Source organism: Falco naumanni, chromosome 5 (assembly GCF_017639655.2).
Source record: "Falco naumanni isolate bFalNau1 chromosome 5, bFalNau1.pat, whole genome shotgun sequence".
Lineage (NCBI taxonomy): Eukaryota > Metazoa > Chordata > Aves > Falconiformes > Falconidae > Falco > Falco naumanni.
The window spans coordinates 45812867-45828235 of record NC_054058.1 but is presented as its reverse complement, the minus strand read 5'-3'; the positions used below and the strand labels follow the sequence as shown (position 1 = coordinate 45828235).

At 35.3% G+C, this 15369-nt stretch overlaps 1 protein-coding gene across 1 annotated transcript in view; it reads right to left on the bottom strand.

Moving 5' to 3' along the window:
• CFAP54 (cilia and flagella associated protein 54) overlaps positions 1-15369 on the bottom strand; it is a 116271-nt gene that overhangs the window by 99072 nt on the left and 1830 nt on the right. The window contains exons 2-8 of the mRNA XM_040596088.1: positions 11533-11638; positions 7584-7727; positions 5300-5471; positions 3418-3476; positions 2009-2152; positions 1464-1577; positions 1267-1368 (exon numbers count right to left, since the gene is read on the bottom strand). Coding sequence (XP_040452022.1) covers positions 1267-1368; positions 1464-1577; positions 2009-2152; positions 3418-3476; positions 5300-5471; positions 7584-7727; positions 11533-11638 — 841 coding nt within the window. The remainder of the gene's footprint in view (positions 1-1266; positions 1369-1463; positions 1578-2008; positions 2153-3417; positions 3477-5299; positions 5472-7583; positions 7728-11532; positions 11639-15369) is intronic.

Genomic DNA, 15369 nt, shown 5'->3' with positions numbered 1-15369 from the left:
CAGAGGCTGGACTAAATGACTTTCAGGAGTCCCATTCAACCAACATATTTACTCCTGTGATACTGTTCTTCATAATGCAGTATTTGCAAAAGAAAATAATTTACTTAATAAAATCAAACTATCTATAGTTATACCACCATCAGCTAAGAACATTCCACAGAATAATGGTTTTTATCACAAGAGGGTGTCACAATGCAAAGAGGTCACAATCTTTTGCTTACATGGGTGCAAAGCATCCCAATGAGTAGGCAATATTACTCTAGTAAAAGAACGTGGTTTGGGGAGCTTGCTGATTAGTACTTTCAGTCACTCTCCTCTGCCAGCTTCCTATGGAATACTGCAATAATTAAATTTATTTAAATCACAGTTGCAAACAGTAAGAAAACAGAACAACCACCTGTCCATCATAAAGGGAATAACCACTCAGACAAAAGCATCCTCAATCAACATGAGAACTTTCTGTTCTATCTGTGCAGTCCTGTATCTAGGAAAGGTCTCGAATTTGAAAGACCTGCCAACTCATGACTAAAAATGGGTGATACAGTTTAAGTAAGATGCATAAACATTACGAACCCACACAGTAGCATAATGGCATAAAGATAAAATTAACTGCTAAAGTTTGATATATTGAAGTCTGCATGCTGACCAAAAAAGGGACAATGCACTCACACAAAAAAGCATTTTCTCTGCTTATTTATAATCCTTATCCCAATGGATAACTCGTTTTTGACACTGCCTGAAAACAGCACAAGGGAAGTGTGAAACTTGAGGAAATTCATTACTTCCTTAGAAGTCTACTTTGTATCCTGAATGTCTTTCTCTAATTCATGAAGTGGCCTTCAAAAATACTTTCTCAAGACTTAAGAGAGTTCTCCATTCTAAGTATAAATAAATATAAAAACACATAGCTTTTTTTCAAAGTACCCCTTTTTCTTCACAGTAATTTAACACATCAGGGCAAACTCAGGACTCCCATACACTTGGTATGAATGTGAACAAGATTTCTTGTATTTTTATTGCTAACATAATTGCTAAAGGAAAAAATGCTGGAAAACAATCACTATATTCCAAAGTAGTAATTACTACATCTTGACTCTTGTCAACTTTGTTCTGAATTTTAATAATAAATTATGTTAACTATGAAACTGAAAGAGTAAAACTTTCTCTTTGTGAATAGCACCATGTGTATTAAGCAGAATTATATCACATATTCATCCCATGCAAATAGTAAACAAATAGAAGGATTACACAAAATGTTTGACTTACATTTTGTGCTTCTTTCAGGCTAAGTCTTAACTTAGGTCGAAAGTAGCGTTTTGGCTTTCTTCTGGACTCATATACTGCTCTCTTGAAAATCATTACTGACATCTGACACAAAGAAAAAAGTAAGTAAATAACTGTGTTGTGTTCTGTTCATAGATTGTAACTATTCTACCTGTTTATAATGAATTGTAGAATGATACCTTTAGAGTGGCTTCTCTAAAAATCTTTTTTGTCTCTGAGTTTTCCAGTGAAGAACTGATGCTTTCTAATTGCTTCAGTTCATCAATTTTAATCAGACCATGGCGAGCAAATATCTGTCCGAAGCATTAAAAAAAATAGTTATACTCTGTTTTCATATTCTGTATGTTGGTACTTAATTTTAGAATTATATCATTCTTGAATTCAGACAACTACAAAGAGCTGCAATGCAAAGACAGGTCATGAACAATAACTGAAAAGGAGATGAAAACCTTTGCAAAATACCTTCTGTATATGTGAATGGGAGCTAGACACTACTTAATGCTGGAAGTCTATGACTGTGATTATATTACAAAGTATTATTACATTTAACTTCTAATTGATTACGCATTTACATGTGGAAACACACCTCCACTTTGTAGTTGAATTTTGGAATACGGACAGAACTCTAAATACATATGAACTGATAATAAGCAGGAATATTTAAATAAATATTTATTTCCCATTTGATCACATCTGAAATGCTATGTATGATAAATCGGGATACCTCTCCATGAATGCTGGCTTGACAATCAAAATAACACTGAGAAACTGCCGTATATAGGGTGGATCTCCACGTCAAATAATGTACAGATAAGAGTGGAATGGATGATTCCATACATATACTGGCCCACAGTAAATATTCCAGGACCTGTATTGAAGAAATCCAGTTTCAAACTGAATGCATTTTAACCTACATAAATACACTTGCTATTACTAAACAACACATACAAAGACTTATCCTCACCTGTAATGTGTTTTATTGGCTGTGAAGCATTTCTTCTGCATATTATTGGTTTTTTCCCATCTGAAACTGTTGTCAAGTATTATATTTTAGCCTCCAAACTACCTTAACCATTCCAGTTCACTACAGCCTTGCCACCAGACAAAGGTCCTGCCCTTCCCTCTCATCTGCTCTTATCATGAGAGATAGCCCTCTCCTTTGTGTCATCTCTAGTGACCATTATGCAATGGAGTCTGCATTCCTTGGTGACAGGCTGAGCCTGAATTATTTTACAACCATGGAACTACACTATCAGCTCTTAACATGAGGGCCAGCATAGTCATTGCAGCAGTCTAATTTTAAGAAGTCCTACTAAACTGATTGAACAATATCTTCCCCTTGTATTTTCTTTGGGTCAGGTGTTTCCTGAGGTACCCAAAATATGCACAACCTTAATCCTAAATTAAGTCAATATACAGATTTTCTGTTTGTCTGAATTTAAAGACTCTAAAATATACCTACAATAAATTCCTCTGTTTTCTGTACAGTAAAAACTTGAATATGTTAAAGAAGGTGCTAAATCACTTCTGATTTCAATAAGAGATGTTCAAAGAGAAAAAAACTCTCTCCTGCTCGATGAAAGATTAATATAACCAGCAGACAAGAAAATATACTGGATTAAGGCTGAGTCAGACTCTCTTCCAGATTTAGGAGAAAAAAGTAAAGCCAAGAAAAAAAATGCATTCATAGTTAAAAAAAAAAAAAGGGCAAGGGGTAAAGGCCAGGTCTTTTTTTGTCAAGTATTTACAACTGAAAACCTTGCCACCAGGTGTCAGTACATTTCCACATCTTAAGAAACAAACGACCAATTCCTGGGACTTGATACAGTTGTCAAAAAAAAAAACATGCATCGAGAACCCTCTGAAACAGTCCAACATATCTCATCTCAAACACCAGCAAGACATTATGCTGGGCTCCATTCCACAACTAAGGAAAAGGCAGAGTCATGAAGGCATGAGGGCTTAGAAATCAGCTATTTTGCAATCTAGACATTTTATTCCCTTGTGACAAAAGTGCTACTTTTGGCAATGACAATGTTATAGAAAAGTCAAGAGTATAGTGTTATGCAAAATACAGGTGTATTTTCAAATCTTCTGTAAATTTTTAAAATGCTTCTATTTATTTGGCCATACCTTAGCAGACTGACCTAGCATCATCAAACGTCTGCATATGGTGTAAATATGAAGAGTACCTAAAAAAAGAAAAAACAGAAAATAGGCAAATTCTATAATCCTACATTAAATTTGTTAAACTAACCAAATGAAACTTTTTCTTAATAACTGGGTTGTTACTTCCAGAGACTGAAAAATAAACTAATTATTTTTCTATAACTACTTTTAAATTAGAGAAGGTGGAGCCATTAAATTCTTGGGCATTATTAGCTTCAAAAATACTAATACAATGAAGTAGTATAATAGAAGAATGAAATCTTAAAAATATACTACATAAAATTTTTATTAAGTAACAGACAGAGGGTAAAATCTTATTTTTATCCCCAAATGCCAGGCTCTTAAAAAAAAAAAAAAATTACCTCTCCTCACAGATCTTACCTTACATAATTGTTTTAATCTGTCATGGCACTGTCCTGGCAGACAATGCCACTACTATGTGACAGTAAGTATGATAACTTAAATGAAGAAAATTGTGACTAGAGTTTTCAAGAGCATCAAAATTACTTACAAATAAAATCCTGTCAAAAAAAATCTTAATTTAGGCTATGTCACAAAATTGCATTTCAAAAATCAGCCCTAGAAGTATAAAAGATATTGCAGTTCTTGGAGGGAAAAAAACCCAACTATTCTTCTGTCTGTATGAATATTCAGAATGGGACACCTATGGCAGTGGGAGGCATCACAATGTCAACTGTCATAGCTAGAAGGGTATTATTATCCCAATAAGCATGGAGCAAGCATTAAGAAGATTTCCTTTTAACAGTCAAATCTGTAATAAGGCACAAAATCTATTGCCAGAAATTGCAGAAAAACGGTCAGGAACTGGGGAAAATCTGAGTTATTGCCAACTTCTAATTAGGTTAGATTAGATTAGATTATTGGCTAGGCTTGGTACAGAGACCTGTCCCACACAGAGGTAGTGGGACTTAAGAATGCCAGGTGAGTATATTTTAATTTTAATTCTTCTCCCACAGAAACAGTCAAACAAAAAACAGACCTCAAAAGTAGAGACTGATGGCAATGGCAGTCCCAGCAAAACAAAATTATAAGATTTTTGACCAATTAAAGCTCAGAGAAAGTACATTTTCCAAAATTAAATTAAAACCACATTATTGTCTCAATTTATATTGCAACAACTGACCATAGTAGAGCAAAGTAATAACAGCCTTTTTACTTTTGACTAAATAGCATTGCCTTTCAAACCAAAAATATATTATTGCTCTTCTTGAAATAAAAATCTTGATACACCAGTCTCTATGTATCTACTTCACAGAAGTTTCATTTTTTCCTCTTTGTTTTTTTGTTGGGTTGGGGTTTTTTTGGTATGTAGCACACTAAAATCATATACAGAGATTCAAATTCTTAAATGTCATATGGTATTTTTTGGAATAGTGTCATTATTAACTCTATCATTTAAAAAATGGAAAGACATAATGTCAGACAACCATCTTCTACTCTTAGATCTGCAATCCCCTTTCAAAAAAAAACCCCAAAACTAACCCAAACTCATGAACACAAATATTTTATTGATTAAAAAATTTTTGAGGCTTTTTTTCAATCAGGGTTCACTTTAAAATGCTGTTAGATTTCATTTTGTTAGTACACTCTAACCACAGGTACGATAAAAAAGCTATTACTTCTACAACAGCTCACTTGAAAAAGGAACACTAGAAACTTAAGTTTAACAAATCCTTATTTTAGAAAAAAAAAATAAGAAAACCTTACTGTGATTGAAGACTAACTAGAGTTTTATTCATTATCTTGGATTGACCTTAAAGAATATGTATAGTTTCCCTCAAAAGGTTTGCTTAGCAAAGAAATGTAAATGGAAAGCCTGAGGTACCATTGTAGATAAGCCAACACAAATTCTCCTGAGGTAGAGCCACTTGCATAGTGAGTCGTAATGAGGACAAGACATTGAAACAAGTCTTCAGGGACTCTTGATTCTGGAGATGTCTGTCACCGCTGCAAACCATCTGATAAATGCAAACATTTCTCTCTTGCAAAGCATGGAACTAAAACACATAGAAATATACATAAAATTAATATATAGAGAGATAAAATAGATGCATATGTCAGTTTCACATCAGCAAAGTACAACAAAATGATGCATATGAAAAGATCAAGCATACCAGAAAACAAATCGGCATGATGTTGAAATGAGCATTAGAATTTGGAGAAAGTCCTAAAGCTTTAAGGTTGCTGTACCATTAGCCTGAGTGAGTTTCCACTGTGTCCTAGGATGAAAATGCACCCAGTGCACTAGGGCTGCCTAAAGGGGTGTAGGGAGAAGGGATGAACAAGGCATTAAACTGATACTCAAAGAATCTTGGCTTCTCTGTAGATGTCCCTGGAAACTAAGGCAAGTCTTAACTTTTCTGCACCTCTCCCTCTGTATCACAGACACATTATTCCTTACTCTCATCCATTATTTTTCTCCTCTACAGATGCATTGTTCCTTCTCTTCCTTGTAACGCCTAACATGATGTGATCTCAGTCTTGTCTGGAGTACAGAATCATCTGAACAAATCAACATGTGAGAAAATGAGCTAAGTAGGACATGACCAGTCAGTACTTATCAACCTCTAAGAAGCCTGCTAACCTGATAATATTTGAAATTATATTAATTTTTTTGCAGTTAATTCACTGAAACTGGAAGATTCAAGCCCTGGAACTCTATTTCTACTATTTCCTTAGTGTTACACTAAAAAACAATAGCCAGCCACAGAATTCTGGCAAAAAAAATTGACATACAAAGCCTTTAGACGTAATCATTTGACACACTATCATTATCCATTTCCAATTGGAGAGATCATTGTCAAATTAGATTCCATACCTGAAAATGTAGGGATATCTATCTCAGTGTCTAAAGGCCAAGTGGTAGAACAGGTATTTTAGTATAGACACATGATAACATATAACACCAGGATTGGTTCAAAGTTTAGGCAGACATACAGAAAACAGGAGAAGCCATCTCTGGAACTTCAGATTTATTTACAAAGCATTTTTTAAAAACCAAAATAAAATTAATTAACATAGTCTTTGATCATAATCTCTCTAGGAAGCTGAACTATGTTTGAAAAACAAAACAAAACAAAAATAAACAGTGTATCTCTTCTAGCATGACATCTGCTTCTAGCTTTTAAGTAAACTCTCTGCTTTTTTTTCTCCTCACTAAACACCTATTTACAATCTAACTCTGACTAGAGGAATATGAATTTGATTAGCTCAATACACAGGAGATGTCTACAGTTTCCTTTTGTTGTTCTTGATCACAAAATAACTTGAATTAGTTTATTTTGAAGTATCTACCATGTACTGAAAATAGAGCTTCTCAGCAGAGAACTGCTTAAGATAAAATCTAATACATTTTTAGCATTCCCCTTACACCTACTGAAATACTTTCTTCCATGGATAACAAATGATAAATTAAAAGCCCCTACCTCAATAAGCAATTAACACAAAAGAATGCCAACATACCCTTGACATCACTTAGCTTCCCAGAGCTTAGAGCACTCACAAAACTGTTCAGCATTCTGCCTCTTATGATCATAGTGAGCAAATAAGCTATTGATAGTAATCCATGCTGCTTTTTTACTGTCATGAGCCTTTTTTTACATGTAGTAGTTTTGCACATTTATGGTACAAATTGCTGTAGAATGTTTTAATTCTCTTGCACTCTGCCCAGTTCTTAGATCACAACATACAGAAATTTCTACAACTGCAGGACAGTTATCGAATTTTGTCCATATCCTGATTCTGACAGTTGTTAATAGCAACTATTTCAGAGCAAAAACTGCTGCAGACAGTTACAGAATAACCCATTCAGAGAAAATTGCCTTTTTAACATTCAGTTGATAGGTTGGCTTATGCCAGAAAAGCGTAAACACTCATATTCTCTTGAAAATGTCCACCAACTCCAAATGATCATAGCATACATATGACTTAAACCTCAATACAATTTATATTGACAAACTGTTAAATACTAGTTAATATTATTATTTAATTCATATGAAGAATATTTATGGAGGATAAAATAGGCTACTTATTTTGAATCTGTGTATGTCTTTGAAAAAAAAAAAACAACCAACCAACCAACCAAACAAACAAAAAAAACCCCAACCTACCGTAAGTACTGCATTTTTGTCTCTGAAACCATTTGGAAAAAAGATGGATGTAAATTGATGCACATCATCTATATCATCAAGGTTTATAGAAACAAACTGCTGAAGGTATCTTCCATAGCACTGTAGAAGTGCCAACTTATATTCCTGAAGAATAAATAATATGTTCTTTTTATAATTTGTATATTACATTTCAATTTCTATAAAACATGATTTTTTTTACTATCTTTTTGAAAAAAAGTATCAATATGAAAGAGCAGATGGAAGTGAAACAGTAAAGTTTAATACAAACATTCACCAATGTAATTTCTAATGTGAACACTCAGCATAAGAAATGTTGAGGTACTTAAAAGAGGAGCTTGTGGTTTGGGAGCTTCTGTTTATTTTAATCTGAAATATGACATATCAGAGAACAGCTGTGAAGTATGATCCTGAGCTAATGTAATAAACTCAAAGGGTTCCTGGAATGTCCCAGCTTTGCAACAGTAATGATAATGATACTACACTTCTGAGAAAAGTACTTCATAATGCAGAACTTTAGAAACAATATACAGACATCATCACTTCTCTCTCCCTTGTTTCCCTGATGTCAAAACCTTTCTTTGTAAAAAGCAGAGAGGAAGAAAAGACAAAGAATAAGATGCATTAAAAAAGAATGAAACAAGTGACAACTGAAGTTTCTGTATGGCCAAGAAGTCAGCACTAGCAGACCAGAAATTGCCCCTGGGCCTGTAAGAATGGTTAACAAACAGGATGTTGAGCTTTATTCATTCAAAACAGAGCTCCCCAGCAGCATGTTGAACCACTGTAACATCATGCTGAGACTATAGTTCAGCTCTGACTCAGATGTGGAAGTGTCATTTACTGAATCACCTCCACCACTTCCTGCAGTAAATATTATCTAGAGGTTTCTCTACCTCTCATGACACCAGTCATGACAAATTCTGGGGGAAAAGTAACTAATTTTTATTTGCAAAAATGATCCTTTAATGTTTAATCACAGAAAATTCAGAAGTATTTCCTTGCACTCACTGTTTCCAATATAAATTCCTACCACCACAGTAACACTTACCTTGAATTTTTAATCATCTGAGGAGTCTAACTTACATGGCCATATTGTCCTCTTCACTGTGTGAAAGCAGCAGCCATACACGGAAACTTTTACTTTTTACTTTTACTTTTACCGAGTGCTGTGGGCACTCAGACCCGTGTGTAATCTAATACCAGATTCAGGCTATAATAACTCCTAGAATCCAAAGTCATGGACCAGAATACCATTAAGCTAGTTGCTGATGTATAACAGAAAGGTAGCTTCTCCCTCAAACAGTTTCAAATACCTGAATATGGCCAGAGATAACAGGCAGATACAGGCAGAGAGGGAGGGGGAAAAAATGAGTCAGTAATGATCAGTACGATGACTAATGGGTTAACCGATATGACACAATGAATTTAGGTGTGTCCTAAAAGATACATAGCAGATGTATAATAGGAAGGAATCTAAACTGAGAAGGCATTAAAAAAATAACATGAGGACAGAAAGTCGGTGCTCACCCGCTGACTACTCATATTCAATAATTCATTTTTAAAGACTACACATCACTAAGTATTATATAACATAAAGGCAGATTGAAATTTAAAATAGTTGTCAGCAGTTTTCAACTAGGAGTCATGAGGGGTATTTATGGAATAGGCTTTACCTCACCTATCACAGCACTTGGTGTTAAGAACATTCATCCTTTCAGTAAAATTTGTAACTAGCATCCATCTCACTTTTTTTCTTCTTTTTTCTTCCAGGGAAATAAAAGGATAGAATGAAAACTAAATTTGTAAAGTCAAAGAACTGCACTTTAAAAAGGGAGTTCCAAAGAGAACTCATTTCAAATATTTAGGCTGGCCAGCAAAACTACTTTTTCAACAACATTGACAACTTTACTATAAAAAAAACCACGTTACACTAGAGGATTGAAGTTGCAAGCAGAAGTCTTTACTCAGAATTCTAGACTACTTTTAGGCAATCTAGGGCCAGGTCATTAAGCATCTTGAATATAAGGACCAAATTACTACATCTGAGTTGTGCTATAAGCCAGTGTAAAGTACAGAAAGCAGGGTTTGAAGCATTTGAAATAACCTTATTGAGTACTCTGTGAGAGAAGCAGCTTCCAAGCACTAAAAGCTTCATGTAATATTCCAAGAAATTCCTAGGGCCCCGAAGCTATGAAAACTTGAAGAAAACATGAACATGAAGAAAACATGAATGGAATTGCCCAGGCAATGAAGGGGCTATTAATTAATGCAGTTATTCAAACTTCCTTAAGAATTTGTGAGCATTCCTAAACCTATACCATGAGCCCTACCTTCAATTAAAATTACTCCACAGTTATGGACTGTTGTATATGCCTTCCTCAACCTACCAGTGAGTGCTGAGAGCTGCTGAAGTTCAGCTTCAGTTTGCTGTTCTTGACTCAGGAGGCAGGCCACTTCTGGGGAATTCTTTAGGGCAGATGCAGTGAAGGATATATAACACTTCATAACATCTGCATGATACTCATACCTTTGCCATAGTCTGCCGAAAAGCTCCCCTAGTAGCCACATATATATGTGCTTTCCATAAATAGCATTTATCCTTGCTGGATTCCATAAATGAAGGACATAATAGCAGAAGAAGTTTCACTGGGTATGTTCCTCCAAAAGACAGCCCCTCAAACTGTATTGACAGATTTCCAATTATGCTTTCTCCTTTTCTGGGAAAAGGGTTTTAAGCTAGGCAAGTATTATTGACCAAATAAATATCTTCCAATATGTTTATGGCAAAAAGTAGAAAAATCCAGGGATGGATCATTACAAACATAAAATCACATTAAGCAGATAGCATCTATTTAGGAGCTGTCCCTTACTCTAGATTATGCTAATTGTCTACAAACTTTAGGTGTATTCTCTCAAGCAACTTTTCAAGTACTGGACCTTTAAAATAAATTAACCTATAATTCTGTAATGCTTCAGTATTTCTGCTTCATAACTGTATCACTCAGGACCACACATACTTCTTCAATCCCAAAAAGAATGACTTGCAACTAGATTTCAACTCTACATCTCTGAGCTGCTTCTGAGTGTTGTTTAGTAATTATCCTTGAAAACTCCAGTTTTTAGAACATGATCTTCTGACACAAATATCACTGAAGTGGTAAGTGGCACACATTTGAGGGCTTCTTTCCCAGCAGACATAAAGGACAAATATTATATAAGAATATAACATAGGACCAGCCTTACAGAGTCAGACCAATAGTTACTAGCCCAGTATCCCATCTCCAACAGTAGCCAGTAACAGATGATCAGGTAAGAGTATAAAAAGAGAGTCACGTAGTGTAACATACCTCAAATACTCTCAAAGTCTTCAACAATCTAGCTCCTGAATCTCTTTTAGTTGCAATTTACCCTTTCTGAGGAGACCAAAACTGCACACAGAATTCAAGACGCAGGACCATTGTTGATAGATATAGTTGTATAATGTGTAATTGCACTCCCGGTTTTGTTCTCTGTTCCTCTCCTGACAATTCTTTACATTCACATTTGGTTAACTGAGCACTGAGTTGACATTTCAGTGGAACAAACCAGCACTGCTCTATCATTGTTATTTGTGTTTAAGCAGCATCTACAGGTGTAGTCAGATACTGTACTCTACTGTGTTGACATATCAAACAAATATTAAAGAAATATTTTGGGGTATTCAAAAAGGCAATGGGTGCATAGAAAATACAGATATAGTAAATATAAAAAATCAGGGCAACTTTACAATAATAAGCAAAAGACACAAACCAACAACTCTCACTGGAATTACTTTGTAAAAGTTTTTGCTAGTTTCTAAAGTTTACAGTAAAATATTAAAAATTAAAGCAGCATAGAAACATAATGAAACAGACTGTGACTGAGCCTTTTCTGTTTTCATATGACTTACTTTGATCTGAACAAGGGAATCACCAACTTTCAGAAGTTTTTCATTGTAATACCACTCTGGCAGTCGAGGCTTATATTTGATCCAGATATTAAACAAAGTATTTGCTCTAAAAAAGATACAGGAGAAAAGGTTTCAGATTAAACTGGCAGTAGAGCTCTCATGACAAGTAAACAAATAAAAAAACTTCTAATTGTGAAAACTCCTTTCTTCCAAATCTATTTGAACCTCTACGTATTTCAAAACAAGTGATCATTAAAACTAGTTTTAACAAGCAGCCAAGGACATTTCTGGGTTTCATTTCTGTCACCAGTTTTTATCACACATTTAAAATGGAATTAATTTTCTCCTGTGTAAATTCTTACTAAGATGTCTTCATATTAATCCCCTTGCATTGTTCAAACATGGTCACAGGTGGAAAATCTGTCCCACCTTTCAGCTAGTATTTGAGAGGTTCTGTTTGAAGAAACAATTTGATAATTTAAAGAAACTCAGTGAACTACCGCTCACAGCAATTATTGGGCTGGAAACTACAGATGCTAAGAGCAGGAAAAAAAGATCCCAAAATAACATTGCATGTCAGGTAGCAGCAAACTTGGGAACTGGTAGCCATGGAATAAACCACAGAGTTATGGTATATGGAGCTATAGAGCTCATGGTATGTAGAGCTATACCATGAATCACAAAAGAAGAAAGTCATTAGAAAACCTCTAGCATAAACTGCATTTAGTATGAAATGTTCAGAAATTTTAGATCATAAAGGGTAGGATTCAGAGAGAAGCAGATGACACATTTATTAAAATAGGTTTTCTGGCAATCATTGCAATGCTCTTCTCTTGCATCTGCCTGTTATTTTAGCCACAGTTGTCATCAAGGATGATTTTGAGTAACAAATTACTTATTTGGCTGAACCAGCAAGCCTCCCATAAACAGTAACTGGCTCTAAGCAGTTTGCTTCCTCTACAGCAGAACTGACTACATCATGCCAGGTTTGTAGTCCCTACTGACTGCTGTTTGATGGGCTAGTGCCTTCATGTGTACAACCTTCCCACCCTAGACTTCCTTAAGAAAGCTATGTTCAAACTAGAAAACAACAATTGATCAGACAGACAGACTTATAATCACAGGGATTTTTCAGAAAAGAAACCTGTTACCAAACTATTAAGAGTATTGATTGTGTTCACAGTGCCAGGTATCTCTTAACAAATCTCTTGTACAGAAACCTCAGCAAAGAGTGCCTTGTGAAACCACCACAGCTTAATTATTCATAGGCAGCAATTTACAAGGAAGAGAATGGAAATAATGTTTGAAAATAACCTTCTGGATGAATTCTCACATGTAAACCTGATGCTTACTGGTATGAGGTAGCTGGAACACTGTCTTTTAAGACAGTGATGGTAGACTAGAATGCAAGACACTTTCTTAAACTGTTTTCTGACATTCAGGAACTTGGAATCCATTCCTATGGTCTCCCAGACAGCTCTTCATTTCAGCTTATAAGAAGACTCCAAATAAAAAAATCACAGTAAGTAACATCATTTTTTCCACACAGAAAGCTGCAAGACACCTTCACATTTCAAGGTGAAACAGATGGCTGTATGAGAAACCTGTCAAAATGACCTTTATACCACAGAATTACAACAAATAATCCTTTTCTTTCTTAAAGTATCATCTCAGCACAATTCTGTTTTTGAAAGTAAGCAGCAAAGAAATAAGGAGGACATTCTAGAGGCGTATCCCAAAGGAAAAATGCACCAACAGCACAAACTAGCTTACAAAAAGCAGCAATCTGAGTAAACGTTCTAAGGCATGGGTTTTTTAAAGGAAACTATAGCCCCACCTAATGAAGAGCACCTTCCAAACGGGGAATGAGTTCCTCCGTAAGTATAAGAATGGTCCATAATACGTAAACAATTAACAGCCTGCGTGGCTACTGACTTCTTACATGGAGAGAAGTATCCCTCTACAGTTAGTAGGGATAAATCTGCTAAGAGGCTCCAAAGTGAAGGAATCTGTCAGGTATATGAGCAGAGTTCCCCTGGCCTATCAAAGGAAGAAACTTAGGATAAGACTTCCAGAGTCAAGTAGTTTTGATGGATACTACTGGGAGGGGAGAGAGAAAGAAAAGGAAGAAAGACAAAGAAGAAGAAGAATAGGAAGAATAGGAAGAAGAAGAAGAAGAATTAGAAGAAGAAGAATAATAGAAAGAAGAAGAAGGAGGTCATTAATCAGGTTGTAAGGCTGTAAAGTAACTGATAGTAAGAATGACTGTGAATAAAGCTCTGGAAGGTGAGACTAATAAACTTCTTTAAGATGGATCAACTGAAAAGTCCCTAGTGAAGGTCATCTTCACCTTTTGTTTTGAATGCTCATATTAACACATGAGCTTCTTTGATATACTAAACAAGTAACAAGTCTGTAATAAACTAGTTTAGTAACAAAGTGACAAATCTGACTAGACTTTCAGCTTCAATGGGAAGATCAAGGTAAATAGTACCTGCTACAATGCCCTGACTAACTGCTAATGAATTCATGACACAGGAATGTTTCTTTGATACAGACAAAGCAGGAGAGTGAGGCACTTCCCAAACAGCTCATCAGCCTTTGCTTTAAACAGGCTATAGGACACCTGAATAACAAGTTAAGCAAGTGGTTTCTTTAAAAAATACTGGGCTGTTGAAGCTCAGAGATTAAGTTTCTTTATTTCCAATCATTCTATGAATTAAAAAAAAAAAATCCCTAAGGTTAATCCCATAATAGTGTGCACAGGGTAAGGCCCACATGACTACATTTCTGGGCCAAAAGTCTTTACTACAGGTAGTAAAGGATTCTCTCACACTGATGAAAAGATGCCTTGTTAAATAAGGGTGGCTACACCACATAACACAAGATAAAATCAATAGTTCAAGATAATCCTTGGATAGCCCCACTGCCAAAAGAAATGGGTAAAACAAATTCTCATTTAGGTGAGGAAAAAAATGGTTTTGATTGCTACTTCTTTTGATTGAAAAGATTCATGATTCCAGTACAGGGTAAGTCCTCAGTAATTTTTGTTTCTAATTTCTAGTGTTCTAGGTGTGTTCTAAGTGCCTAAATCACAGCTTTACTGTTGACTTATCAACACCAAGGGCTGGCAGCATTGGAGAAATTAATCTGACAATTTTACTTTTCTAAACTGAACATACTTGCCATGTGGAAGCTGGGTTTCTTGCTTGTTGAATAGCAAGAACACTTTAATCTCAACCCATGTCAGGAAAAGTAGTTTGATAAATGGCACAGCAACAAGTCTTTAGAGCATTTAGGAAAGCATCTGTAATAACCATTACCTTCAGAAATTCTTAGGCACAACTAGACTAAGGCTGGTTCTGCAAATAGCACATGCTCCAATTTTGAGTTATCAATGAGAGCCAAGAGAGAAAAGAAACAGCTCTGAAATTTCACAATCATAAATAAATACTCATAACTTTGCTAGCTGCCTGAATATATACTAAGAATCAGAATTCCAGTCTTCCATCTCTGTACTGCCCCTATACAAATGAATAATGCCAGAAGATGCAGAGCTACTGGGAGCTTCATGTTACTCAACATACTCAATGCCCTGGAATTTCTGTACATATCATCACTACCAGTAACTTCTGGGATCAAAACTCAGATAGCATTAGTTCTCATTTCCATGATGAACGCTGCAGAATTCTTTGGATGAGAAAATACTCTTATGCCAACTGAGTTATGTGTGGACATAGGTCACATCTACAAAATACCAGTTTGAATAAGACAGAGACTACTCAGGTCAAAAAATTCCAGACGGTAAAGTAAAGAAAGACTTGGAGACACTTCACA